The following is a 27,551-nucleotide window of genomic DNA, read 5'->3' on the forward strand; positions in this document are numbered from 1 at the left end:
TTACCATAGCAGCGTTGTGTTCCTCCAGAGCTGTGGCTTTGATCACCTTCCGTAAGAGTCTTCTGTTCCGGAGAGCATGCTGCTGTCTTTTGAAGCGCTCATAGAGTAACTGGTTGTGCAGTAACAGCAATTGGTTCCGAAGGGTGTGAATCTCATCTGAGGGTGGAGAGCCTAAGCCAGGAGTGAAAGGTAGGGAACAAATGCTGGAGCACCTTTTGAACATTTCAATCTTGAGCTAACCATGAAGATTTGGTAATACTTTAGTGGCAGGGAAGCTTAGGGAACAAATTTATAAAAATCCAATTACATTATCTTTGGAAATATTCCACTGGCTATACAAGAGTCAGCCAATTCACTGGGTAAGTAACAAAGACTTGACAGTTTATCAAGTACCTATGTTCCCTTTCTTAAAAAGCCTAGATGGACAAACATAGGCTATTCTTTTGAGGGCATTTATTTATTTTTGTCAATGAAGATTATAGCTACAAACTCAAGATACCTATTCTATTTTTCAGATATTCAATCACTGTACTCCATGTTTATTCTGTGAAAATTCTCCATATAACTTTTTTTCTCCAGGGATACCTGCAGTTCATCTGCTGTAGTCCATCAATTTTCCTAATGACTGAATTAGTGGCACTTACCACATTTCAAAAACAGGAAAGACCTCATTTGCAATATTACAGGAACTCAGTGCAAGTCTGATGACTATATCTTAAGGGGTGAAGATCATCATCACTTTCCTTCAATGTACTTATGTGACAGAACAATACTTAGAAATATCTAGGGCCTTTTAAACTGGTTATTTTTAGTCTGGGTTTAAAACAAAGTAAGTTTACCTCCAAAGTGGGTCCAATCGACAGATTTACTGGGCAAAGACAACCTACAATGAAAGATTTTACTCAGGTGACTTTTCAAATTGGAAGCTAAAATTAAGTACCTTGCCTTTAGGAGACAATCCTCCTGGAACATTTTATTTCATCACTCTCAACTTCCTATTTCCCTTTTATTTGACCCATTCCTCCTATTAAGAATTCCCAATCATAACGTTTAACTCATTTTTTAAAAAGAAATTGCCTTATTAAAGGTAAATAGAAGAGCCTCTTGAGACATGGTAAGGCTTTACTGCTTTTGAAGAGATTCCATTAGAGAAATTACTTTTAATTAGTGTTACTATTGTCTAATTCTAAGCACTGTTCACTTTAACATCATAATCTGTTTTTCAAATGTCTATATCCACAGGATAATCAAACATATTGAAAGCAATAGACTCGAGACAAAGGAATAAATGAAAAACACTATTCAATAAAGTTTAAGGCAGTGAGTATCTAGGCATCCTAAACCTCTAGAAAAGACAGCTTTGACTTATTTTATATTCTATATAAAATTCCAGCTCATAAAATCAACTAAGTTTCTCCAAACTTTCTGTCTCTCCTCATTCACAATGAAGACAACAAAAGGGGGTTTAAAAACAAGTTTAAGTTGCTTACTTGTTTAACTCTTTTGTATGTGCATCTGCTCCCTGTTGAATCAGCCTATCCAGTACCTCCACTGGGGAAGTAGAGGGCATATAATCTTCCTCTGTATTTCCTTTTATTTTCTTTAATAGCTCTTCTGTCTTCTTGCTGACAAAATGGTAAGCAGTCTTTGGCAGTGCCATCTCAAAAAGATGATCATATGGGGGAGGCTGTCCACTTCCAAAATCTACTTTTCTCTGAGATGGAATTTTACAAGGGCTAGGTGTAAAGATGTTTGCCTCCAATGAAGTCTGGCTTTCCCTGTTACCAGCAGGGCTTTCATTGTCACACCCACAGGGCCGATCTATGGGTGTAAAGGCTTGCTTTGGTGTGTCAGGCCCAAGCTTGTCCAGAGAGGAAGTTAGAAGTTCAGTGCTGACACTAGGACCTTGAGTGTTAGAAGATGTTGAATGGGACTTCCTCTGAGAACATGGGAGACTGTCTCGATAGAAAGGCGAGTCAAATCCTCCTCGAGGCACCACAGGCTCAGTATCTGTTGTAGTGATCTCAGAAAGCTCCTTTGATATTGCAGCTAACAGGAAAAGAGGAAAGAAGAAAACTCAGAGTTCAAATGAATGTACAACTGGGCAATTTTTAGGGTATATGCTACAATTTATAGTGTTTATGGATAGCTCAAAATGGGAGATTGGTATTAAATTACCTAGTAGGAGATCTGAAATAAAATGTCTTTTTTCTGAGAGAAAATTAAGTGGGTATATACATTGATATTAAAGCAATTTTATGACAGAATAATGCCATTTAAATTTTGCCATTTAAGTAGCTGACATACCGGAATTCTATATGCATTACCTTCTTCCTTATCTTTCTCAACACTATCTTCTTCAGAGGCTAGATCACCTAAAAACTCTGGAAGATCACTTAAAGTGACAGAACCCTTATTGTCAGATGTTTCTTCTAAAGAGAAAATGGACAAATTAGTTCACAAAGATAACAACATTTACAACTATAAGCCCACTTCCCCCCCATAAGACAACTGAGGATTTGTAACCTTTATCCCACCTGTTTGAGAAAATGAGAAAATACTCACTCTGGAGCTAATCTCTCCAGAGCTCCCTCTGCAGACTGCTAAAAACTTTAATAATGATGTAGTTACAGTTTTCAAAATTAGTGATTCAACGCTAAATGAAATAAGCTAAGATTGTTTTCATGAGAGGTAAGAAAGGCATCCATGCAGCTCTGTTCATGAAACTACTTTAAAAAGTTCATTATACGTGCTTGAAAAACAAAACTTAGACTAGACAAGTTAGATCTGATTTCTTTTAACTTACTATGGTATCCAGAATCCCTAAAAATGCATTGTTGCAAATTATTTCAAAATTTCATGTGCTTTTCACTTGAACCAGCCCAAATCCTCATCTTATAACTTTTAAAGGTATTCCCCTGAAGAATCTGGTTTGATTCAATAAGAGGGAAAACAGATTGTGAAATTTACCACTGCTGAATAATAAATTTTACCTAATCCTCTATCATTAGGAAGATGATGTTGTCTGTGTAGACATGGTCTCACAGGATCCAGTCTGTCCTCCTGGAACAACAACAAAAAAAGGACATTTTCAACAGAGGATAAGTTTATGTATATACTCACTGATGTTTTGAGAATAGAATCCATAATTATACCATATAATTGGGCATAGAATTTAAAGATCAGCCCAGTTACCTTGACTCAAAACTGACAAAATATCAGGCCAAAGTCATATTTGGTATAATTAGGCTTTATAAAATCAAGTTAAAAGCAACTCCTCATGATTAGGCAGGAGAAAAAGATGGCAGCTAGGCAAGCCTGGCATTTACCTTCTTGGGGGGCATGACTATAGCCTGAGGGGGTGAAATGTGCACGTAGTCATCTGAATGGCAGGGAGGAGGAGGGGAGGTTGCTGGTGTTCCCAAAGGAGTTCCTTTCCCACCTGATCAAAAGATAAGCACGGAAGAGATATGAATCCTTTGCTAAATTACTTATGTGAACTTCTAATTATTTGTACTTCAACTATTACCCCACAGTTAAACTTTTATAATTCAATTCTTCTTTTGGGAATGCCTGTCAGCAGTCATCACATTTGGGAGTTCAGTTTACATGCTTTGAAAACCCCAATAGCTTACTTTACCAATGTCTAGAGATTCACTTCTCAAATCTACAGCAAAGCTAAGCATATTAGGTATTTATAAAGTTAACTTTTACTAACTTATTTTTTAAAAATGGTCTCAGATATACATACCAGGTGTTCCAAAGACTTTGCTATAAGGGTGTGACAACTCAGGTGGGACATTTCCAGGTGAGGTTGGAGGAGTGGTCATACCACAGACTGCAGAGGGGCTCCATATAGTAGCCTAGAAATTTAGTAACATTAGATAACTATGGTGAAGAAGTAGCAAATCCAAAGGTATTCTGGGCCTATCATGTGTTTATTAAAATATTGTCTATGCTTCTAATAGCATCAGGTAACCTTGACATGACCAAGAAAGAGTAGTTAAAATTCAAAAGGCACAATGTACTAAGGCAACTCAATCAAAGTAGCATTGTATTTGGTGGATTTTTAATTGCTAAAATTAACGAGAGCAAAATTAGATATTTATATCATATCTTAAGAATTATTTTTGATATTGGTGAAATATCTTATTCATACACTAAACTTCTAACTCAAATGAACCATCTTCAACACAAAGAAAGATAGAGAATAGGCACCATACTTGTGTCGGCTCAGTTGACAGCCGTGATGAGAAACTCAGAACCTGAGGTAGCTGCCCTGGCGTGTTTAACAACGCCAGCCGAGGAGTGGAATAAGGGGTAGAAGTAGCATTCCCTAAAATGAAAGACATACATGGGATTAATATTTGGTTTTAGATCACTTCAACTGAACATAGTTCTCTTTAAACTATCTAATTCTCCATCTCCACAAAGGTCCTATTATCTCAGAGACAAACTGCTAAGATTTTCTGCCTAATATTTAACAGGTTCTTGAAAGAGATTTTACAAATGGGAGTTAATGGTATTCATTTCAGTTAACTTTCAGGATTCTCTTTATGAGTCTAAAGTGGAAGGCAGTTTTAATTAGTGTGATGGCATAAATTTATGGTTTAATAAACTTTCTACAGGTATCAATCCTACATCAGGTACATTAATTCCATAGGAAAGTAGATCCTCCTTTATTCTGGATAACTGTACAAAAGTGTGTGACAAGTAAACAAAGATGTTTTTACACTTAAACATATTTTCTTTGTATAGTCTAAGATGTTATTTCTGAATCTGGTATATCCCTGGTAGGTTGTAAAGATCCAAACATAAGGTCCTGAAATTCAAGTACTATAAGGGTGTGACAACTCAGATGGGACATTTCCAGGTGAGGTTGGAGGAGTGGTCATACCACAGACTGCAGAGGGGCTCCATATAGTAGCCTAGAAATTTAGTAACATTAGATAACTATGATGGTGAAGTAGCAAATCCAAAGGTATTCTGGATTAACATGGGATTAAGTGAAGGAACTTAAAAAGTTGGGATTAGAATTTGAATTAGAAATTTTGGGGGAAAAAATGCCCAAGTCTTTGATAGCTCTTATCCCAGAGAAAAAAATTAAATCACCAACAGGAGTGAAATATTTTCTGGAGAAAAAAAGTTTTAAAGTAGATAAGTCCTAGAGTTCTCTTTCTTTTTACCATAGCTATTCTGTGTGTCAATATAAGGGCTGGCGGTGGCATCAGTTGGACGATGATGAAAGCGTGTTGAGATCTGCTGAGACACAGAATAGCCATCTTCGTATGAGGCTTCAGTGGGGTCCAGAGAAATTTTGGCACATTCTATTACAACATCATGAGTTTCTAATCTCTTCCACCTGTAACAAGGGAATTTAAAATCATGAAATACAAGTTTGAACCAACTCAGATTTGGAAGCATATTTGTTCTGCAAATCTGATTCTCACTAGCTTAAAAAGAACCATATTAAGCAGATTCCATTTTCAAAAGCTTAGGAATATGCATAAAATACAGTTTTTAAAAGGATGCTTCATTGATTAGAGTTCGCCATAGGAGACTATTTATCAAAGAAGCAAACAGGGAGACTTGGAAACTCCTAATCAGCAACACCAGGTGGTAAATCCAAGTCTTCATATCAAAGCCTGAAGCTTCTCCCAATTCATCCTTAGTTTAATGTGGAAAATGTTAACTCTAGGAAACTAGCTAAAATATAGTCTTACCCCATCTTTGTAAAATATATTTTCTACCTTTTCATTCTCCAAATAGTAAGGCCTTATTGGGAATAAAAATTTTCTTCCTAATATTCCAAAGTTCTGGGATATCAGCATAACAATAATATCCACTAATTAAAGGAAAATAAATTCCACAAATAACCCAAAGGACTTTATTGCCAAAAATGTTTTCAATCTCTAAAAGACTATTTTAAATGTTTGTTGTCACTTAGCTTAAATTTCCAATACCTGCGTGGGTCTAGTTCATGGTCCTTGGATCCAGTCACTAATTCGGGATGAATTCGAACATGTTCCATCATTGGCTTAAAAAAAAAAAAAAAAAAAAAAAAACAAAGGTTGATAATTTTGATACTTTCATGTGAGAAAAAAAAAAATTAACTTTGGGTAGTTGATTTTAGGAGAATTTTTAAGTACAGAAAACTTAAGACTCTTCTTTAAGCAATATAGCCAGGTGAGGTTGGAGGAGTGGTCATACCACAGACTGCAGAGGGGCTCCATATAGTAGCCTAGAAATTTAGTAACATTAGATAACTATGATGGTGAAGTAGCAAATCCAAAGGTATTCTGGATTAACATGGGATTAAGTGAAGGAACTTAAAAAGTTGGGATTAGAATTTGAATTAGAAATTTTGGGGGAAAAAAAAACTTCTTTTCAAAAGTATTTCTATCATTTGAGCAGAATGGGCCACAGCTAAAGATCAAAGCTACATAAATTTATTTTATCTAAGTAAACCTTAGCAGCTAGATGGTCTAGTGAACAGAGTGCCAAGACTGGAGTTGGGAAAACTTATCTTCATGAGTTCAAATACAGCCTCAGACATCTACTAGCTATGTGACTCTCGACAAGTCAGGTAACCCTGTTTGCCTCAGTGCCTGAACTGTAAAGTGATTTGAAAAAGAAAATGGCAACTATTCCAGTATCTTTGCCAAGAAAACTCGAAAAATAAAATCACAAAGAGTAGGGCATGACCAAAACAAATGAATAGCAACAACAAAAAGACCAGTAAACTATGCTTTACCTTTACCACTTCTTCAAAGGTCTCCAAGTTTTCCTTCATACTGTAGTGAGAACGTAGAAAGGAGACAAAGTTGCAAGGGTACATTCCATAAAGGCGATGAAAGAGAGCATAAACACTGGCATGAAGATGGACGAGATAAATTTCTGTCACATGACCTAAAGAAATTAGACTCTTTAGAAAATACTAATAGTAGGGCACATGAGCAGAAAATCTACACATCTGTCAGAAAATCTTGCTGAATCATAAGTGTTGAGACTTCCATAAAAGAGGGCAAATTGTACAAAATAATGATTCCCAACTTCAAAGAACTTATTCCACTAATAAAATGATAGCCGTTTTCCACATGTTTAGCTATGGGGGAAAAAATTCTATTCTTGTGTAGGAAATTACAGTATGCAAATTCAAAAAATGTTACACATTCTATCACTGCAATGCTAATGTCTCACACTGAGATTGGCAGAAGACTAAGAATTTATCACATACTCATAAACTTATGAGTCACTTTGATGGAGTTGTGCTACCTGTAGATAAGTAGAATTTTCTGAAACCAGATTGAGTATATATAATTTCTCCGTTTTCTCTATATATACAAATAAATAGTTCTTAGTATTAGAAGGCAGAATTTGTTCCAAGAGTATTAGTGGCTAGAACACCAAAAAGGCTCAGAGCTGGGTCCTTGGATACAAAAATCTACAGTAATCTCAACTTCATTTTGTAATTAATGGCTTACATTGTCAAATCAGATCAACGAGCATTTATGAAGTACTTACAGTATCAGGCACTATGCTAAGTGCTGGAGATCAAAAGACAGCTTCTGCTCCCAGGTTTGTCTATTATATCTAGTCAACTACTAATAAAATCAAGTGAGTGTCCATGGCCAATAAATTGTACCACAAACTATACTACTCTGACATTTAAGCTTTCTGGAGTAAAGAATACTAAAAGACAGGGGTCTCTTAGTTGCTTATCACATATGTATCTATAGCTAATTTCCAGAGAATTTATAAATCACTCAAATGGAGCTCACACCATAATGGATAAAGGCCTATTTACCTAGAATAACAAGGGAAAAAAACTCGTATGCTCCACCTAGTGTCTGATATATGCAATTCAGCAAGAATCTTACCTGGATTCTTCAGGCACCATGATGAAAGACGGCCAAAAACATCAAAGAAGTCGTGAAGGTATTGTTTGCCTGACTGTGGAATCATTGGCAGCATGGTTATTAAGACTAAAACTCCTGTTGTGAGTATTACTACATCTGTATCAGTCTGCAGAGAGGAAAAGCCAAGTGAGAAGAGTGAAGACAACCTGCCAGAAATAAGATTAGCATCAGCACTACATACTAACTGATGAAAATCTAAATGAATGAGCCTCATACCAGAAGGTCATTCATTATTAGCTTTGAAACTTTTCCTTAAGGATTTGAAGGTAAATTCAAAAGAGACTCGACATAAATAACTTTTTAACAGCTCCATGTTAATCAATCTTTTAAAAGTTCTCATCACACACCTCTGTATTTAACTCCTCAGGATCTATTTATGACATACAGATGAAAGCATAAAAACTTGTTTTTCACCAGAAAACCTTTCCAATATTACATCAACCAGATTATATGTTGTTCTCAGGGTTGGTCCACGTATCTCAGTTTGTAGTCAGTGAAATCTTAATTTATACAAAAGTACTTTTATTATACATTCTCTGGTAATGGCAAACATTACCATTCATAACCAAGTCATTCATCACTATGGAAAAAAATACTTTTTCTATTTAAAAGACTATTGAATTAAAAAATCATCTAAGAAGAAACCAATTAAGACACAAAAAAGTCAATCAGGAGAATAAGGGGGGGAAAAAAAACTCACAAGAAATGAATCAAGATAGTCACTGGGTCTCAAATGAGATATGATTATGACACAAATGATTTGCCAAATAACTGAAGCTTTGCCAAGTAACTCAAGCTAAATATTCAAGAAACAATATTAGGCAAAAGGATATCAGTTCAAGACTAAGAAATCTAAAGTTCTTTATCATACTAAAAAATCCTGAATTGCATTTTGTTTTGTTTTGTTTTGGTGAGACAACAGGGGTTAAATGATTTGCCCAGAGTCCCACAGTAGAAGGCCGGATTTGAACCGGATTTGAACACAGATCTTCGTGAATTCAGAGCTGGTGTTCTATTCACTCTATTCACTGCACCATCTAGCTGCCCCTTGAATTGCATTTTAAAAATCTGTAGCTTTTACTCATAGAATCACAAATACAGAGAACCCAGGGATCCAGAGCTCAAAGATCACTTAGTACCAATCCTTCATTTTACAGATAAGAAAATGAGGACCAGAAAGGTTAAGTGAGTGTCCATGACCAATAAGCAGTGATAAAGCCAGGATTCAAATCTAGATCCTCTGATTCCAAATCCATGGCTCATTGTACTATACCACAATATCTCATCTAAAGCCTCTAAGTCTTCTATTATCAAAGAGATATTAAAATGTTTTTCCACAGTCCTATCTAGGTTATAAAATGCTTCTTTGTGTATCTAGAAGATATGCTAAAATTCATCAAGACGTGCCATTAACAAATATGAATAAAAATAAAGTAGGGATAATTAACCAAGTTCTGAATATACAGGAAACACTATAGTAAGGCTTAAATTATTTTATGGTTAACTCAATAGAGCACTTAGATAAAAGTGTTATTTTAACACATGGGAAAAAAAAAAAAGACTAATTGGCCAATTTTTAACAATTTAAAGAGTATACAGTTTAAAAACTGCCTTAAAGTTATACACTTTTGAACAGAGGTACCTAATAAGTTTTACTGTACTGTACTTTACTGTAACAGACATCAAACATCCATAGTATTCCAAATATCAAAAAATTCAATGAGCACAAATCATGTATTATAGGATACTTGAACAAAACTGCTGAATTTTAAAGAGCAATCTGGCTTAAAAGAAAAACTTGTTTTCATAGCACTTTATGGTTTACTTTATGCATTTTTATTTAAACTGAAAAGTCCCTTGAAATAAGTAAAATAGAGATTGCCTTTATACAGCTAAAGAAATTAAAGCTTATGGAGGTGAAGGACTTGTTTCACCAATAATAGAAATGGAATGAAGTTCAAATTCTGACCAACTCGAGAAGGCTTTCAACCATATTGCCTTACTTACTTATTATAGTTAATAAGCTCACTGGTTCCAGAGAGTTCAGTATTTCAGAAACTAAGCTCATCAAACAAATCATTCAAATCTTTAGAATGCCTACCTTGAGACACTTAAGCAAAGAAGGCAAGAGAGGCGCTTGAGAGAGCTTATGCTTCCACGGGGGTTGCAATCTTATGACATGCCCCAGTAAGGAAAGGACGGGTAAACGAGTAGCAGCTTTGCCTACATATTCATTAATTTTGTCCATGAGGTGCTAAAAATGAAAAAGACAAAGTTTATTTCATTCATTTAGACAAGAACTAATATATATAACACTATTAGAAAAGGATGGATTCTTATTTGCAGTCTTCAAGTGTCTAAATCATTCTAACTTGCTTTCTGATGCAAAAGCTGAAAAAGACAAAAAAAAAAAAAAAAAGAAAAAAGAGAGACAGACACAGAGAAAAAGAGAGAGACACAGAGAGAGGAGACCACAACAGAGTCATGATTAAAAGTACCTTTTCTTTTACTTTTATTTTGGGGACCTATCTCATATTTTAACCCCAAACAAGCATCATGAATCAGAAGAAATAAACAAAAAAGACAAAAATATAAAATTTCTACAGCAAAAACTAAAAAAGTAGCACATTATTAGAATTCTTTAGAAAGAATTATAAAGTATTTGCACACTCCAAATCACAAAGTTCCAAATTTTATGAATACAAAAAAGATTTTTATATTCTACCAACCAAAGAAAGGGGAAATAGGTACTGACACAGATTCTGCTGTCCTTTGCTGTCCTATCCTTTGGCACCAGGTTTAACAAATGACTTCACAGATTAAATGCATTTATATGTTTTTCTCAGATAATAAGACTCTTTGCATGCAAAATTATGAAAAACGGAATTTACAAACAAGATGATTTATTCTTCACAGAAGATTTACAAGATTCCTCCAAATAGCAAGGTCTATAGTGCATTTTAAATGTTTTTAGATAGATTTTTGATAAATTTACATTAAAAGGTTATTCTTATAGGTAGTTATATTGGACATAAGTTGCAGAGCTTTGCGATATGCCTAATGTGAAACATTTAATGTACTGAATGCAATAACGATGACAATAATAATAGCAAACATTTATATAGCACTTATTACATGCCACACTCTGTGCTAAGGTGCTTTACAAATTATCTCATTAGAGCCTCAAAACAACCTTGGATGTTATTATTATCATCCCTATTTTACAGATAAGAAAACTGAGGCAAAAAGAAGTTAAGTGATTTGTCTATTGTTAAGTGGTTGGTAAGTATCAGAGACTGGATTTGAACTCAGGTCTTTCTGATTCAAGGCCCAGCACTTAATCCACTGTGCCATCTAAAAATTACATCATTATTTTATAATTTCATCAATGTTCTACTATCAAATATAAAGAAATTACCTTATCATGAGGTTCTTGCAATGTAGTCAAGATGCGTAATACCTGTTGAGAATTGGTTTCCAGATAATAATCCACCAATGTGTTTACAAGCATAGGACCACGGTCTAAATAAATAGAAATAGGATTTAAATAGGGCTTGCTTTCTTAAATACCTTAAATACATATTTCAACATCTTCCAATGTGAAATAAGCTCTAATCTATATTTAAGTTGTATGAATAACTTTGTGGCAAGTTATCATCTAAAATTGTATGACATTTATACTACTTCAATTCAGGTCATAAACCATTTCTAGTTTTTTTAAACTCTGAATTGAGTAAGTGCCTAATTGTTTTCCCCCATAGCCTAAATCCATAAAGACCCTTAACTTTATAATAGAGATTTTAGAGATAGGGTATTTTCTCCAAATTAGCGCTAAAACATGAATCTGGGAATAAACAAAAAAACTATACTATTCACATTGGCTACTTACCAGAATTGAGATTCTCTTTAAAGACAGTTGTTATGTCATCTAACACACCCAGAGCTGAGGAATCCAGCATGGAGAGGAGTTCACTAATATTTGCTTGCTGTGCCATTATCTTGTATGTATGTGCTCTTGCTAGTTTTGGTACACACATTAAAATTTCCACAGGTTCTTCATTTGTGCCTCTAATAGACTGGGGAAAAAAGAGAAAACTATTCATATGGTAATAGTACCACTGCCCACTAGCTCCACATTCCCAAATGATTATTAAAACACAAAGTAGAGAAGAGAAAAACTATAATCACTTTTTCACATGACACTAAGGTCTATGTGATTTCATTCTTGTCAATTTTATGACCAAATTATTAATTCTAGTTAATGAAATAACTAAAATACCATCAGTGTTAGAATAGTGAATTACTGACAACAGAAATTTATAAATGGACAAATTTCCCCTTGGACAACTAGGTTGCATAGTGGATAGAATAACTGGGATTAGAGTCAGGAAGAATCATGTTCCTGAGTTCAAATACAGTCACAGACACTTAAGAGTCGTGTGACCCTAGACAAGTTACTTAATCCTATTTGCCTCAATTTCCTCATATGAAAAAGATCTAGAGTAGGAAATGGCTAACCACTCTATAGTTTCTTTACCAAGAAAACCCCCAAATGGGATTATGAATAGTTTGACAATACTGATAAATGACTCAACAATAACAACAAATTTTCCTTTAACATCTATTTTAGCATCTGTGCTTGGGTTCACTGTTGATTAGAACACTAATACTACTGAGACCATAATTTCAAATTCACTGAGCCTACACATTTTTTTCGCACCTCATTTTTTCCTCCCTTAAACCTCTTCAGAGCTCTCAAAACACATCTGCTGCTGGCCAAAGGAGACAAGACAAGAAGGTGAAAAAAATCTCAACACTCATACTTTATCAAAAGTAAAACACATAAAAGACATATTATAGGAGTCACTACAAATATCTATAATCATACCTGCCTGCTTTAATCTTTAAAGTTGTCTGGTAACAATTATTTCATCTTATACAGGTTTGTTAATAATAAAAATATAGCCACCATATATTGCAATGATTCTTTGAATTGGCCAAGAGTAAATGGCTAAAACGTTAACAAATTTCTTTCAACATCATCTGATTTTAATGTTAAGTTGTAAAAGTCAATTGTAATTACTGCAACTAATATAGTATTCCATTGCAATGACGTTAATCCAAGAGCCCAAATTCTTTAAAATTTTAAGTAAAAACCTTGTGATACTCATTTGTTTGCTCCTCTGGAAAAAAAAAAAAAAGTTTAGAAGCCAAAAAGTCAATTAAAATATTTAGATGTGTTCTTGACTACAAGATATGGGAAGAAATATAAACCCACCTAAAAACAGTAATCACAAAGCCTTAAATCATTATATTAGATAATCAATTTTTTAAAGACTCCATTGCAGAAATGGTTTTTAAAAAGCAATAATGCCATTATAAATGGAGTACAAGACTTACATAACTTCTAGGTCATTCATTTCTATTCTGAAATGTTACACAGGAGACTTGGAAAGAGTTGCCAAAAAGGCATAATTCAGGAGCCAAGGAAAAAAATAATCTTACTCAAGTTTTCTAGAAATTTCTGAAATGGGGACTTATTTTTGCTTTCACCAAAACAAGCACTTGGGTAAAGCAAGAGGGGATCAGTTTTTAATTAAAAAAAAAAAAATCTACAAACTTAGAAACAAGCTGGGTAGTTCAAATCAGTTAGCCTTGACTACAGTAGGCAAGATAACTGGATACTTGCCATCTTTGTTTAGGGTTTTGCTAGTGTTTCTCTGTGCTTTAGGAATGAACATATTCAGAAGAACAAAACTGACAACATTTCCTTTTAATTTCTCTTAGAAAAAAGATGTCCTCAAATCTAATTTAAGGATGATAGAATTACAATACAAAATTAAGTGAGTAACAGCACTGAGCAAACCAATGGATACCATCAAATCCAGGAACCATAATACACTAAGTGGAAAATAATCCTGAGATTTACTCAAAAAAGAAACAAGAGTTTCATCACCATAATATTAAATTTTGAGGGCACAGCATTTATAAGACTGCATGTTTAGTTGCCAGGGATAAATGCTGTGCCATGTAATAGTTTTAAAGTATCTTAAGTAATGGTTCAAAGATTACTGAAATTTGGATAAAAAACTTTTAGAAATGAAGCTTAAGAATGCCAGATAATCTTAGCAGGCATCTAATCTTGCTAACTAATCCCAAAATATAATAAAATCAGGAGATTATCTTAGTCTTCAATTTTTTTCTAAGCATAAATATCTAAACTTTATGCATCTCTGATTCTAAGTACTACAAACACGGCTTTACATTGCTGAATCCCCTAAAAGAATACAATGCTCTTTTTGGTTTGGGTCCCATTTCTGCATTCTCAGATGCTAACTTTAAAAGCAGAACATCTGCTGAGCATTTCAATAAAGTAAACCAATCCAGCCAATAAAACTTTTAAGTCAAAAATACTTACAGAGTATAGTAACCAAGGAAAAAGGTGAATTTTCTTTTCTGTCTTAATAAAAAACTAGTATAAAAATCAGCTGAATTTCCCTGTGAAGTCAAAAGCATACAGTATTTCAAAAAGCTGATTGGTAAATGCCCTGGTCACACAAGAATCTGTAATTCACAGATCATACAAAAAAGCCTGGTAGTTCAAAGGCTTTGAATTTAAAACCTGATGACTATAGACTTGAAGGATTTTAAAATGAAAAGCACTTTATAAGTCATATAGTCCAAACTTTTTATTTTACAAAAAAGGAAAGTTGAGACTCAATTACAGAAGAGACAGAACAGGAAATGGAAGGTCTTTAGACTCTAAACAGGACACCCATTCCATTAAACCCCACAAACAATTATTTATTTTTATAATAATATTTTTACCCCTGGAAATCAAGGACTTTATTATATTCTAATAAACTTCTTCTCATAACTACCGAGTATATGCTAAGTCTTAGAGATGAGAAAAAAGACAATATAACAAGTAACTTGTGACTTGATCAAGATTTTTACCTTATTCGTTTAAGAATTCCATAGATGAAGGATATTAAAGTCTAGTACCCAAATACAATGACACTTGTACTCTTAACCACTTATAATTAAATAATAAGGTGCTAATAGATCAAAAGAAAATGGCTATATATCATGAATAGTCCAACAGTAAATCAAGAAATATGTGTGTATGTATGTATATGAAATATCCTTTCAGATCAATAAACCTCTCTCAGCTGTTTGAGAACACCAACTTGGAGGTAGAATTCAGGGGAAGCCAAAAATCTAGATTCTAGGTCAGTAATGTTTTTACATATCTGAAAACAGGGTTAAAGTATTTTAGGTACACTTTAAGTGAATAGTCAAAGTTGCAGGTAAGTGATTAACTTGGAAAATCTGACAATGTTACATTATTATTTCTGAACACTTAGCTCATCTAATTATAGCATGCTGTTCAACTCAAATAGCCCCCATCTACTACATATTTACAATGTCTACAGGAACAGGTCCCTTGCACTTAAATTCAGGTCTTATTTTTAAGCCCTAAGTAAAAAAGATGTGAAGATCATGTGCATTATCTAACACTTAGCCCCAGCTAACACTTGTATATATAAAAATAACTAGGATATTTTACTGATCTTCATTGTACTAACACAAATGTTGTTGCCCCACATATATAATTTAGACTCCACCCAAACTTTAAGAGAAGGAAGGTAAAGTTAAAATTAGGGTAGAAGTTCTGCTTAAAGGAGGTGTTTAAATCAGTTCTAAGAAGATAAACAAACACAACTCTTATTGTTGTCTATAAAGTTTTTAAGGTCACTTAATTTCTTTCAAAATGTTTTTTGCTCCTGAGAGATCAACAGCTAAGTTAAAAAGTCAAGTGTAACTGAGCTTCCTACTCAGAAGATTTTTAATTAGAAACTGATTTTAGATAATTTTTCATTACAGCTTTTTATTTACAAAACATATGCAAAACTGACCCTTGCAAAAAACTCTTCTGTTCCAAAATTTCCCCTCTTTCCTCCTATCCCCTTCCCTAGATGGCAGGTATTCCAATACATGTTAAAATATATGTTAAATCCAATATATGTATACATATCCATATAGTTATCTTACTACACAAGAAAAATTGAATCATTTTAGATAAATTTTAATGAAATGAGATATTTGTTTTGTAAATTTTAAAGCACTATTTTTAATATATCCTTCTTGTAAACCTTAAACTACTAAATAAATGTTAGTTATTATTTTATGTATATCCTCTTTCCATCTCATTCTCAAAGCCCTTCTTCAACATGCTTTCCCTACAATGCACTCCATCACAACCATTTTACACTTTTATAAAACATTTATTGCCTGAATTCTCCATTTGCTATCTTATAATGTAGTTTACTACGTACTTTTTTGTGTGGATATGGGTGAGTGGCTGTTTATCTTGTTTACCTATTCAGATTGCAAACTAAAAGTGAGAAACTATTTTCCATATAAACTCGTCCCTATGATATCAAACACAAGCTAGATACACAGCTGGTATTCAAATACAAATTTGTTAATGAATTTCTTTTTGGTGCTTTTTCATTCACTTTTTAGAAATTTGATTTTTCCCATCCCAAAAGAATTACAGCTAAAAATTAAAGCATTTGGGCCAAATGTTCTCTGTAAATTAAATGAAAAAATGGATTGAGTTTTAAGGTAGTTATTTGTCATCTTGTTGAATATTCAGATACAATTTCTATTAGCATTCTTAATACTTTAAAAATTTTGTTATAACTCTTTCTTCAGCCTCTCCACAGCTATATAATGATTTCAATAATTTCTCTGACTGAAAAATTCAACACTTTGTAGCCAATCTGTGAGCATGAATCTCAACTAGTAGAAAATGTCTTTTTCTGAATCACAGAAAAATAAGAGGCTTGAAAATGGAAATGACAAAACTTAGAGAAGTTTCTTTGACAAAAAAGTGAAATGTTTTCATCTATTTTCACAGGGAGCAGCTAGGTGTCATAGTGTATAGAATGCCAGCATGGAGTCAGACTCAACTTTCTGAGTTCAAATCTGGGGACAGACACTTTCTAGGAAATCACTTAAACTTTATTTGTCTCAGTTTCCTCATCTGTAAAGATTTCAGATCCCATCTAGCCCAACTTCTTCATGTTAAAATGAGGAAACTGAGATCTGGAAAGATCTAACTAGTACTAAGAGATGGCATTTGAACCTATCCCCTATCTCAAAATCCAATGTTCTTTTCACTGTACCATAGTGCTTTTCTTAGGCTACAAATAACAAAATATATATAAAGAGCATAAATTACTAAGGTAATAACAAGCTTATTACCTCATAAGTTCATCACTATCCACCAGAGCTTACTTATGTCACAACATTAATACTACAGAATGACTTATATCAGCTAATTAGCAGCATGAATATTCATGCCAGATACAACTTCATTTTCAGCTCCTCAAAATATATACACACACTATTCTGCTGCAGATGACATTCTTGCTAAAATGGTCAGCAGAATTAGATCAAATATAAGATCATTAAGACTATAATCACCTCTACAAAGATAATGTCTAAAATGTAAAATATATTTCCCCTTAGTGGAGGAATTGAGCCAAAACTGACATTAAGCATTTTGCCCTCATTTACCCCAAATGAGAATGAGGAAACATAAGATATTATGCTCTACCTGTTCTATGGACAATAAGTACTTCAGTTTCCAGTGCTGTCAACCTGGTGTCTTTCATGATCTCTAAAGAAAAAGAAAACACTACATAAGTATACAAAACTAATTTTATAATATGCTCACAGAATATTAGAGTTGGAAGGGACCTTAGAAGTCATCTACTCAAATAAGTGACAGCCTTCTAAAGAGTAGAAATCAATTAATGTGCCCACCCTTCTTGCCTCCTGTTTCCTCTCATCCAAGCTAAATATTCTGAGTTCCTGCAACCATTCATCATCTGACATGTTTTCCAGACCCTTCAATGCTCCTATGATTCTTCTTTGGACAAAATCTAGACCTTCCTAAAATAGGACAGTCTAAATTGTTTAAAGCTTAAAATACTGTCTTACCAAAGTAGAGTGTGATAGGACCTATGTTTCCTTTGATCTAGATTTTACTTTTCCTAAGATTATTAATTTTTTGTCCTCTCATGTCACATGGCTGACATCTTCTCTCCCCTCCTCCTCTCCCCCATCTCACCACTTACCCAATGAGTTAAGCCCTGAGAGGCTCTCACTTCTGATGTCTGGCACAGTGAAGAGTGAGGATTTTGACTGAGGCACTATACCCACCAGACTGTAATGCAGGTATCCTAAGGCAAGTTCAGGGAGGACAGAAATAGCCTATGAAGCAGAAGGGCAAAAGCTTACTTGGTGAATATTTATTTAATATGAATTAAACCACTGAAAGTGTGGCTCTATGAATGATATTCTCTATTTACCTAGTAATGAAGACCAGTAAGTTAGAAACAACTAAGTTATTTAAAAAATAGCCAATCTTAGTCAAAATTAAACTTGACTGATGATCTTTTACCAATTTAACTTTATTAATCCAGTTGATAGAAAAGATTGTACATCAAGGTTGTACAGACATTTTCTGGTAATCAAAAGAACAATTCTCCACTAGTACATTATGTACAGAAATTATTCTACAAAGCTATGAGGCAGGTCCATTTCAGTAGGTTAGACAAACATTTAGAAGGACCTAAAGCAAGTCTTTAAATCAAGTAGATAACTAGGATTAGCATACAAGACCTCAAGTCTTTAAAAAGCTTAGCTGCTTAGTCTAGTGAGTCCCCTAATTTATATTAATCCCCAATCCATATTATCAACCTAAAAAAATTGCAACAGAAGGATAGTTGTGAACATTCATATGCCACACCCAAATCTTTTCCAGTTTTCCCTCCTACAATCCTAACCACGTATTCTCCTAAAACTTTCCACTGGAACTATCCACCACTATCAATTTCTGCTCTTTCCTTATTTTTTAATGTAGTTTCCTCTACCTAAAAATGTCCTTTACATTCTTCTACCTGTCTTTTTAAGGCCTAGCTCAATGCCATCTTTACCACAAAGCTTTTCTTGATTTTCTCCCTTCTAGCAATCTCTTACTTTTAATTTTTACATCCCTCCTCTTATTGCACATTACATTCTGTATAATAATCAATGCCTTATTTTTCTCTACAAGAATAAGTTTCAAAAGTCAGATGTTGCCAACCTTTGAATTCCTCATGGTATGTAACAGAACAAGCACTGGATTTGTTAAACTGGTGAATTATAGACATTAACTTCAACAGGAAAACAACTATTTCAGGAGTTCTTAACCTTTTTTGTGTCATGGACCCCTTTGGAAGTTTAACAAAGCTTACAGACCCCTTCTCAAATGTTTTTAAATGCATAAAAATTACAAAGAATCATAAAGGAAGCTAACTATAATGGGATATAGATTTTAAGAAAAAATTCATGAACTCCAAGTGAAGAATCCCTGAACTCCTTATTGACTGCCTAATACATGTAAGACATTGAGCTGGATCTTAGGGATTTGGGGGGAAAAGACAACACAATATATTGTCTGTGCCCTCAGAAACTTGTATTTTAGTTAGAAGACAACAATATTATAATTTAAAATTTGAAGCTATAATAAAAGATGTAAGCAAAGCAAAGCAAAAAAAAAAAAAAGGCTAGAATGGATTGGGGAAGAGAAGTTATCTACTTTCAAAACAACCTCATATGGGTTTCATTTCTGGAGTTCATGAGTGTATTGTTTTCATATCTGAACACAGGGTAGCTATGAATTCTAAGCAATTCATATGTGACCTTAGTATGAATTTTTTTTTGAAATTGGATTTTCTCTTTAGTGTAGGCTGAAAGTACAACTCAAAATTCTAAGCTCAAATAATACATCAACTTTTCCCCAAATTAGGGATTGTAGGCATGTACCACCACATCGTAGTACGAATTTGTAAAGTTTTTTTCTACATCCTTATCTACGAGATTATTGTTTGTCCTTCATTCTTAAAGAGGACCATGACAACAAAGAAATAGTATGACATGCAAGTGAATGGAATTTAACTGAGGGAGAGCTGTACCAGGTTACTTGCCTTACTTTCCCCTCCAGAACCATTGAGGGTCCAGTAGTCAAATAGAGATCAAGATGACTGGAGATAGCCCTGGATTTTTCAAGTGCATAAGTAATAGCTATGAATTTGAACCCTATCAGTTACCATCTACAGTTGAAAAAAGGTTTTAAAATGCCCTTAAAAGTATTTTATGTGGAAATCCTGCCTTAGAACTCTCAGGATTTCAGGGAAGAAAGTTTCATATTTTCCCTAGAAAGAGCTGTTTGTTAAAGTTAACAGTACCTTTAAAAAAAAAAAAAATCACTTTGAGGTAGTCTGGGACTGGTTTTACAAGTAAAAATACAAGTTATAAATATGAACTTTATCCTTCCCCAAAACTGTTTCTACTCTCTTGCTGAATATAAATATTAAAGAGCTATTCACTTGATGAAATGGGTTAAAGTATTAATACAATGGAAAAGAAGATAAAGTTACTCTATTATGTTAATACTTCTATTAAAGGCCAAGGCAAATTTGGATATACTATGGTTATTTGTGTTGCACAGTATGTACAAAGTTCCCTCATAGTTTTCTTTAGCCAAAAAAAAGCAAAAGCATATGCTATCATTTGCCCTGATTATATTCTCAATGATACCAAGTATCTTGAACAGCACTGAATGATCTAGGAAAAAGAGAGGAAGAAAAAAAAGAGAACACTACTTACCAGGGAGAAAAACAGCTGTTAGTTAAACCTGCCAAAGTCTATGGTCATGTGTTGTCTCTTCAGCTGTACTACCTTCCAAGGTCACATTAATAGGGGCAGTAGAGAGCTTCAACTTACTAATTTCTAGGTTCAACAGTATACATGTCACTTTGGTCCAGTAATCAGATACAGCTTTGCTCCCTATTTTGTGAATTCAGAAATATACTCCAATCAACTGTCTCAAAGAGGCAGAAACTCAACAGTTTTGACAATAGTATTACTCAGCATTGTCAATTCTGACACATTCAGAATATTTCATCTCTTCTATTTCTCCCTCCCTCCATAGATAGACAGACAGACACAGACACAGACAGACAGACACACACACACACCCAGAGGATAGATGATTATTGTATGAAAGGTTTATTTAGCATTGTCTTCCCTGAGTCAGACATAAAAAATCCTGGAGATCTTATAGGATATCCATGGGATCAGAAATGTAAGTTGTCATTTCATCAGCATGCTGAACATATACTTGGGAAGTACCATGGGTGCCAAGGTTAATGACCATTAAAGAAAAAAAGGTGAAAGCAAGATACTGGAAATACTAAGATAAATAATTGGTTTTAGGTTCAAACAAAGAAGAAACTCAATATTGTATAAATCTTGAAGACTTGTCCTACAACATTCAAATATGCCAAAAATGGATTGGTTTTTCTCATCAATATACTGCAAAATTTGACAATTATTTAGAAGCTGTGAAACAGATCTGTTTTCTCAGACACCGAAGTTCTTCTAAAAATAAGGAGAATAACAAAAAATTTAATTGCCAGAGAAGAATGAATTCATCTTTTAGCCTATGGACTTAAGCAAAACGGTTTAGTCACAGTAGTCCATAGGCCATCTTTATAAGAAAGCTGCCAGCTACAAACCAACTGGGGACTTTCCAGTGTGCTAGTGATTCAAGAAATTAATTTATGCTTTTCAGAGCTTACCAAATTTTTAAAAATATTATATCAGAAGTTATTACTAAAAAGATGCATTAGGAGTACAAAGTATACTTGCTTCTTTAATCCAGAAAATTTTACTTCTAAAAATGACTATAATAATATAACACGAATACACTTCTGTATCTTTACATTACACTGGTGAACAGCTAAAGTCAAAGCAAGTAGTTATGGATTATGCCTGAACACATTCCTTTCCCTAAATCTGTTGCTATTTATCTTTTATCTTCTTCCATCTGACACATGAATATCCAAAATGCACTTTGTTGCTCAAACACAAGATGAAATTATTATTAAGTCATCATTCTATTTGCTTTATAAGACCCTTACCAATGGGTTTGAATAACTATCATGCCTGGCATTTGTCCAAGTAATGTCTTTAAGTGGAGAATATGGAAATGCAATGATGAATGCCCTCCTCACTCATCTGACACAGAAGTACTTTTTACTTTATGACTCCCTCTTCTGTCTTTTATTGACACTGAGACCCCTATACAGCAAAAGACAGGATTATATGAGTAAAGGACATGATTTTGTGAATTTTTATTGACAATTAGCAATGACTACTAATTTAATAGCATTTAGATTCTAGAGGTTTACACAGGCTAATTTTTCACTTATTTTATTATCTTGAAATAACCAATAGCTATTAAAATTAACTAGAAACTGGCAAATATAACATTGTTTAGGATTAGGCTTGTTTTCAGGTCAATTTAAATGGGAATATCTATATTTGCTCATTTCTGCTTCTGTGCCCTTTGATATACAATGAAGTCATATATCTCTGTCCAGCAAGTCATGTGGCTCATTGTGGAAATCTCATTTTAGGAAGGTCACTGACAAAAGCTACAAAATAACCAGAATGATGGGGGGATTCAAAACCACACATGCCATATGAGGAGCTATTAAAGAACTTTGGGATGTTTTGCCTAGAAGATTCAAGGAGATGATGATTGCTTTCTTCAAATATTTGAAAAGCTATATGAGGGGGGAAAAAAAAGAGTGGGGGTTAGGGGTCAATTTCTTTTGTTTGGTCTCATAAGTCAGAACTATGATCAACTCTTCCTGAGAGTAAGGGAGAAGGAGAGAAAAATCACAGGAAGACAGATTTCTTCCTAGTAAGAGAAATTCCGTAACAATTAGAGATGGATGCCTTAGGAGGGAATGGTCTTCATTACTTAAGGTATCTGAGCAAAGGCAAATAGGGTATATCATAAAAAGCATAGCTTTTCAGAAACCAAAGAAAGATAAGATGACTTCTGATGACTCTTCTAATTCAGATTTTTAAAAATTGCATTGTATTAACTTTTGAGTACTTAAGTATGAAAAAAAGGAAACTATTCTCATAAGCACTCTTCACATATAATCATACTCCTAATTCCTATAAAAAAACAATCAGTCCCTTAAATAATATACTAAAAGAATATACTAAAGAAAGGACTAAAAGGAATTCAAAAATTAGTAAGAAAAAAAAGTTAAACAAGATTTTACAGAAGTTCAGAAGAGTGAATTTTTCTAAGCTATTAAATGTATAAAAATATCACCAACAAGTAAAATCTAGATTGTTTAAATATTATAAATCTATTAGCATTTTGATGGGGCAAGCCAGAAGTGGGGACTTCAAGTCAAGAACTCAAGGAGCATTTATTAAGGACTTACTATATGTCTTGTAATGTGCTAAGTATTGAGGATACAAAAACAAAACAGTTTCTGTTGTCAAAGAGCTCATATTCTAATGAGAAAGACAATATGCAAATAACTATACACAGAAGAAATAGACAAGATAAGTTGGAGGTAACCTCAAAGAAAAGACATTGGGGTGGTATGGAAATTGACCACAAAGGGCTTCTTAAAGAAGTCAGGGTTTGAGCTGAATAGAAAGAAACCAGTGAAGACAGGCAATGAGGAGAAAGATGAGAGGGAGCCCGTGAAAAGGCAGGGAATCAGGAGATAATTGCTATGTGTGAGGAATAGCAAGTTCCAATTTCAGAAAAAAATTAAAATCACAGAATCTTGGAGTTGAAAGGGACCTCTTTGGTCCAATACTCTTCTATTACAGATGAGGCCAGGAAAGGTTAGGTGATTGAACAAGTTCACACAGCTTAATAACCTTCAAAAATAAACTGATTTATTTTATTGCAAGGTTTCCAGTATGCCACTGGGGTACATATGCACTTAAAATAGCACTATTAAGTGTATTCAACAGCTTTAGTCCACCGAGGTAAGGAAATAAAAATTGTTACCTTGGCAATTTCCTAGAGGAATCTGAGATAGTGTTAGATTCCATCTAACACCAAAGTTAGGGTAAGTTAAAAAAACAAAAACAAACCTTCATTCACAGTACTCTGCATGCAATAGTCCCTTATTAAATGTTTGCTGAATGAAAATCAAACTAAGATTTCTTGAGTATTTATATCCAAGTACCATGCTATAAAGATTAACCTACATAAAAAGCAAATACAAACTGAAAAAAAAGTCATGAAATTGCCACTGTAGTATTATTGGAAAGCTATTAAGTTATTCATTTGCCCTGATATACTGATGAAATTGTGCAGTTTCACTGCATAAATGAGGCACTTAAGCATCAGGGGCTTTCCTAGTAATACACAGCATAGCCAATACACCATATATACCAGAACTGTTTTGATATGTCAGTGAGAGTTCAATGATTCACACGATGAGACAGTTTATGAGTTCTCAAATCTAGAATGAACAGGTTAAGAAAACTGACAAAGGCATTTTAACTAAGGATTTAAAACACACCATGTGCTTCATGCCACCAAGAAATGCATGAAGCAAGAAAAGTTGACATCATCTGCCTTCTTAGAAATGACATACTATAGTTGTTTTGTGTTTTGTATAAGATATTAACTTTAGTAGGTATGGAGAAAGTGGTATTTTCCATTTATATCTACTATAAATACCCCTTAAGCTTACACCAGGTGGTTATAAGAAGATTCTGTAGCTCCCCAGGGCAATAGCAAAGAATGTTTCAGTGTAGAGTAGCCTCATTTGCCTGATGCATGACTGTTACAAGTGTATTTCCCTACACAGTCCCAAATCAGTTTATCCATTTGCATATTCAAGGTTTATTTAGGGATGTTCAATTTAAGGATCACAGGTGTTCACTGAATAAATCAAGAGTTCTCTGGTTTAATGCAGCCTCCTGAAATTAACAATTCTTTTTAGTCAGGATGTGTTTGAATTGGGAAAACTACAAGTTTATCCCAAGAGTACAAAATATAAAACATCTCAAACTAAAATTCTTCATATAAAAGCAATTATATATCTTGACTATCAAAAATCTAACACAAAAGCTTATTTTGTCTTGAAGAAAAACATTCTCTGGGGTACTTATCTATAGAAGCTAAATATTGAACTTCTCTGGGGTACTTATCTATAGAAGCTAAATATTGAACTTATCTATAGAAGCTAAATATTGAACTATTTATATATACCTTTCTACATTAAGTTCTTTATACTTCATGTCAACAGTTATGAAGTGCCTATGACCTGCTAGGGAATACAAGGAAGAAAAAGAACAATCCCCATTCTTTATCCAACATGTGCACAAGTATAATAAAGGAGGCATCCAGATCAAACCTGTTAAAAAGGTACTGGATGCTTTCAGCATATTACATACTTACATACATAACACACAATACAATGTTTGAGATTGCCATTTTATGCTGCAGGTGGGGGAGTAGCCTATTTCTCATGTTAACAGACAAGAAAAAAGAGAAAGCCAAAAGATTAACTCCGTCTCCTCTGAATGACAAGAATATAGACATGAGGGAATGAATGAGCTCCGTTTAGGAACTAGAAAAAGAAAAGAATCACTGACACTACAGTAAAATCTGCATGCAAAGAAAATGCTTTTTAATAAAGCAGCCACCTCCAATAAGAGGTCTCTTCACCCTCTGTTCCCTAAATGAATGAATGGGTGACCTGTGGTTGGTCCGAAGTCACTGCAAATAGCATTTTAAGTATTACTTGTGCTGACAGTTACCTTAACGTCATCATCAATTAACGGGCAAAACCAGTGGTCCTCTGGGGCCTCAGTTTCCTCATTTGACAAATGAGGGATTAGACTAGCCGATCTCTAAGGTCTCTTCCAGCTTTAAATCCTGTGAATTCCCTGAAGCTCCCAAAGTGCAAGGCACTCAATTAAGAGAAATCTCAACCGAGGCGAAGTGCAGGAGGAAGAGAGAAAATGAGGTTCAACTAAGTGCAACAGGACAATTAACCTCCCTCCATTCATTCTCTCTTCGACCCCTGCAAGAGGGTCCCCGGCTCTTCCCTTGAAGAGTCAGGCGCCCCGATCTCCTCGAAGGAGCTGCGGGGTGTCTCCCGCCCCCGGGGAAACTATCCCCCACAAAGTGAGGGAGAGGAGGCGGTGCAGGGAAGAGGCCCATCAGCTCAGGGCCCCCTCGGCACCCGGGCCTGAGGGACTAGGGGGCCTGGGATCAGGCACGGTCCGAGCAGCAACCCAGGGGGCCCGCCCCCCTCTTCCTAGAGAGCTGCCAGTCCCCGCAGGGCCCGGCCCCCAAAGAGAAAGAGAGAAGGAAAGAAAAGAGGGAGGGGGCCGCTAAGGAAGCCCCCCTGCTCCCAAGCGCCCAGCATCAGCGCCCCCTTCTCCTGCCAGGACCCTCCCCGACAAGCCTTCCAAAGCGCGGGCCACCCCACGGATCCCCCGCGAGGAGGAGAAGAGCGACACCCTTATACTCACCCACCGCCTCCTCCCCCTCGGCTGTTTACCTCTCACAGCTCTTCCAGCCTACAGGGCGCCGCCATCTTGGCCGTACAGCGCCCCCCTCCCCTCCCCTCCCTTGGTCGCGTGCTGCAAAAGCCTCGGAGACCTCCGCCACAGAAAAGAGTCCCCGGCTCGCTGAGCTATCCCCTCCGCCTCCCTCCTTTCCGCCCTCCCCCCGATTAATTGTGGATATTTACCATGGACGTCCTCCAAGCGATAAACCTTCCGCAGAAGGCTAAGAATACCTATCTGTGGAATGGGAATGTGCCTAGGAGAACTAAAGAGTGAGCATAAAGTGCTAGGGGGGCGGGAACTAGCGGAAGGATTGAAAGAGGAGGCCACGGTAAAGTCTTGTGACTTTGAAGGCGGCCGAAAGAAGCGCCGGCGCTGCGGGAGGAGCCACGAGAAATGGGGCGGGGGGGCGGGGGAGAGGTGTCACGTGACTGGTTCTTGCCGAGGTGGGGGCGCTGCTCCAGAGGGATAAACATGATCGTTCTGCCGGGTGTGGTTTTAGCTGTTTTCTGCCATTCTGTTTGTTTGGCTTTTTCTCCTTTTGCTTCCTGCTGCGTTGTAGGACTTAGGCTGGACAGGACCCGGGGACTACTTGTTGAGACCCTGTTCCCCAGGGAACGCAAGACCCAGGCCGGGCACTGCTTGCTGCAGGCCTGCTTTTGGACCTCAGGAAACGAAAGCTCACCTAGCACAAACACCTCTGCTCCCACGTCTCTGAGGCCTCGGTCCGATTAATTCTTCCCGCATCCCTAGAAACATCCTTTTACAGAGGGGAGAAGGAGCGGTGTGCGCAGGCGCGTACAGTGCACAGCGAAAGAAGCGGGACTGTGGCCCAAACACCTTGTTCAGCTTCCCCGGCTCGAGACCCTGTTCGGCCCATCAGTGGCGGCGTTTAAGCGAACGCCGTGGACTCCCGCGCTCTCCTTTCTGGGCTGGGTCACACATACATGTTTCATTAACTCAAGTGTCCAAAACAACCCGTCCTCCCCCAACCTTCCCTTCTTCCAAGAACGCCGTGTCCCCGCTGCGGGCCCTGATTCTGGAGGCTGGCAGCCTTCGGGCCTCCCCAGTCCGCCTTCACACATCTCTCACTCCCGCCCTTCTTTCTATGTACTGAGCCAGTCGCGGATCAGGCTCTCGTTCTCTCACACCTTG

At 35.6% G+C, this 27,551-nt stretch overlaps 1 protein-coding gene across 21 annotated transcripts in view; it reads right to left on the bottom strand.

Annotated features, from left to right (window-relative positions):
* TSC1 (TSC complex subunit 1) overlaps positions 1-26,698 on the bottom strand; it is a 39,967-nt gene extending 13,269 nt beyond the window's left edge. Inside the window, exons 1-20 of one of the 21 annotated variants that reach the window (XM_074293959.1) lie at positions 25,641-26,083; positions 18,071-22,121; positions 17,548-17,610; positions 14,338-14,417; positions 12,640-12,688; positions 11,809-11,995; positions 11,338-11,441; positions 10,021-10,173; positions 7,881-8,025; positions 6,755-6,909; positions 5,964-6,037; positions 5,187-5,362; positions 4,224-4,336; positions 3,752-3,863; positions 3,330-3,442; positions 2,994-3,063; positions 2,328-2,432; positions 1,491-2,049; positions 840-883; positions 5-171 (exon numbers count right to left, since the gene is read on the bottom strand). In XM_074293959.1, the coding sequence (XP_074150060.1) occupies positions 5-171; positions 840-883; positions 1,491-2,049; positions 2,328-2,432; positions 2,994-3,063; positions 3,330-3,442; positions 3,752-3,863; positions 4,224-4,336; positions 5,187-5,362; positions 5,964-6,037; positions 6,755-6,909; positions 7,881-8,025; positions 10,021-10,173; positions 11,338-11,441; positions 11,809-11,956 (2,238 nt within the window). In that variant the 5' untranslated portion in view covers positions 11,957-11,995; positions 12,640-12,688; positions 14,338-14,417; ... (1 more) ...; positions 18,071-22,121; positions 25,641-26,083. Of the gene's footprint in view, positions 1-4; positions 172-839; positions 884-1,490; positions 2,050-2,327; positions 2,433-2,993; positions 3,064-3,329; positions 3,443-3,751; positions 3,864-4,223; positions 4,337-5,186; positions 5,363-5,963; positions 6,038-6,754; positions 6,910-7,880; positions 8,026-10,020; positions 10,174-11,337; positions 11,442-11,808; positions 11,996-12,639; positions 12,692-14,337; positions 14,418-17,547; positions 17,611-18,070; positions 23,066-25,640; positions 26,084-26,360; positions 26,462-26,581 lie in introns of those variants that run through there. The other 20 variants (XM_074293958.1, XM_074293955.1, XM_074293973.1 and 17 more) reach the window with 20 other exon arrangements.
* Positions 26,699-27,551: the final 853 nt, after the last annotated feature.

The sequence above is a fragment of the Sminthopsis crassicaudata genome, chromosome 2 (genome assembly GCF_048593235.1).
Source record: "Sminthopsis crassicaudata isolate SCR6 chromosome 2, ASM4859323v1, whole genome shotgun sequence".
In the NCBI taxonomy this organism is placed as follows: Eukaryota; Metazoa; Chordata; class Mammalia; order Dasyuromorphia; family Dasyuridae; genus Sminthopsis; species Sminthopsis crassicaudata.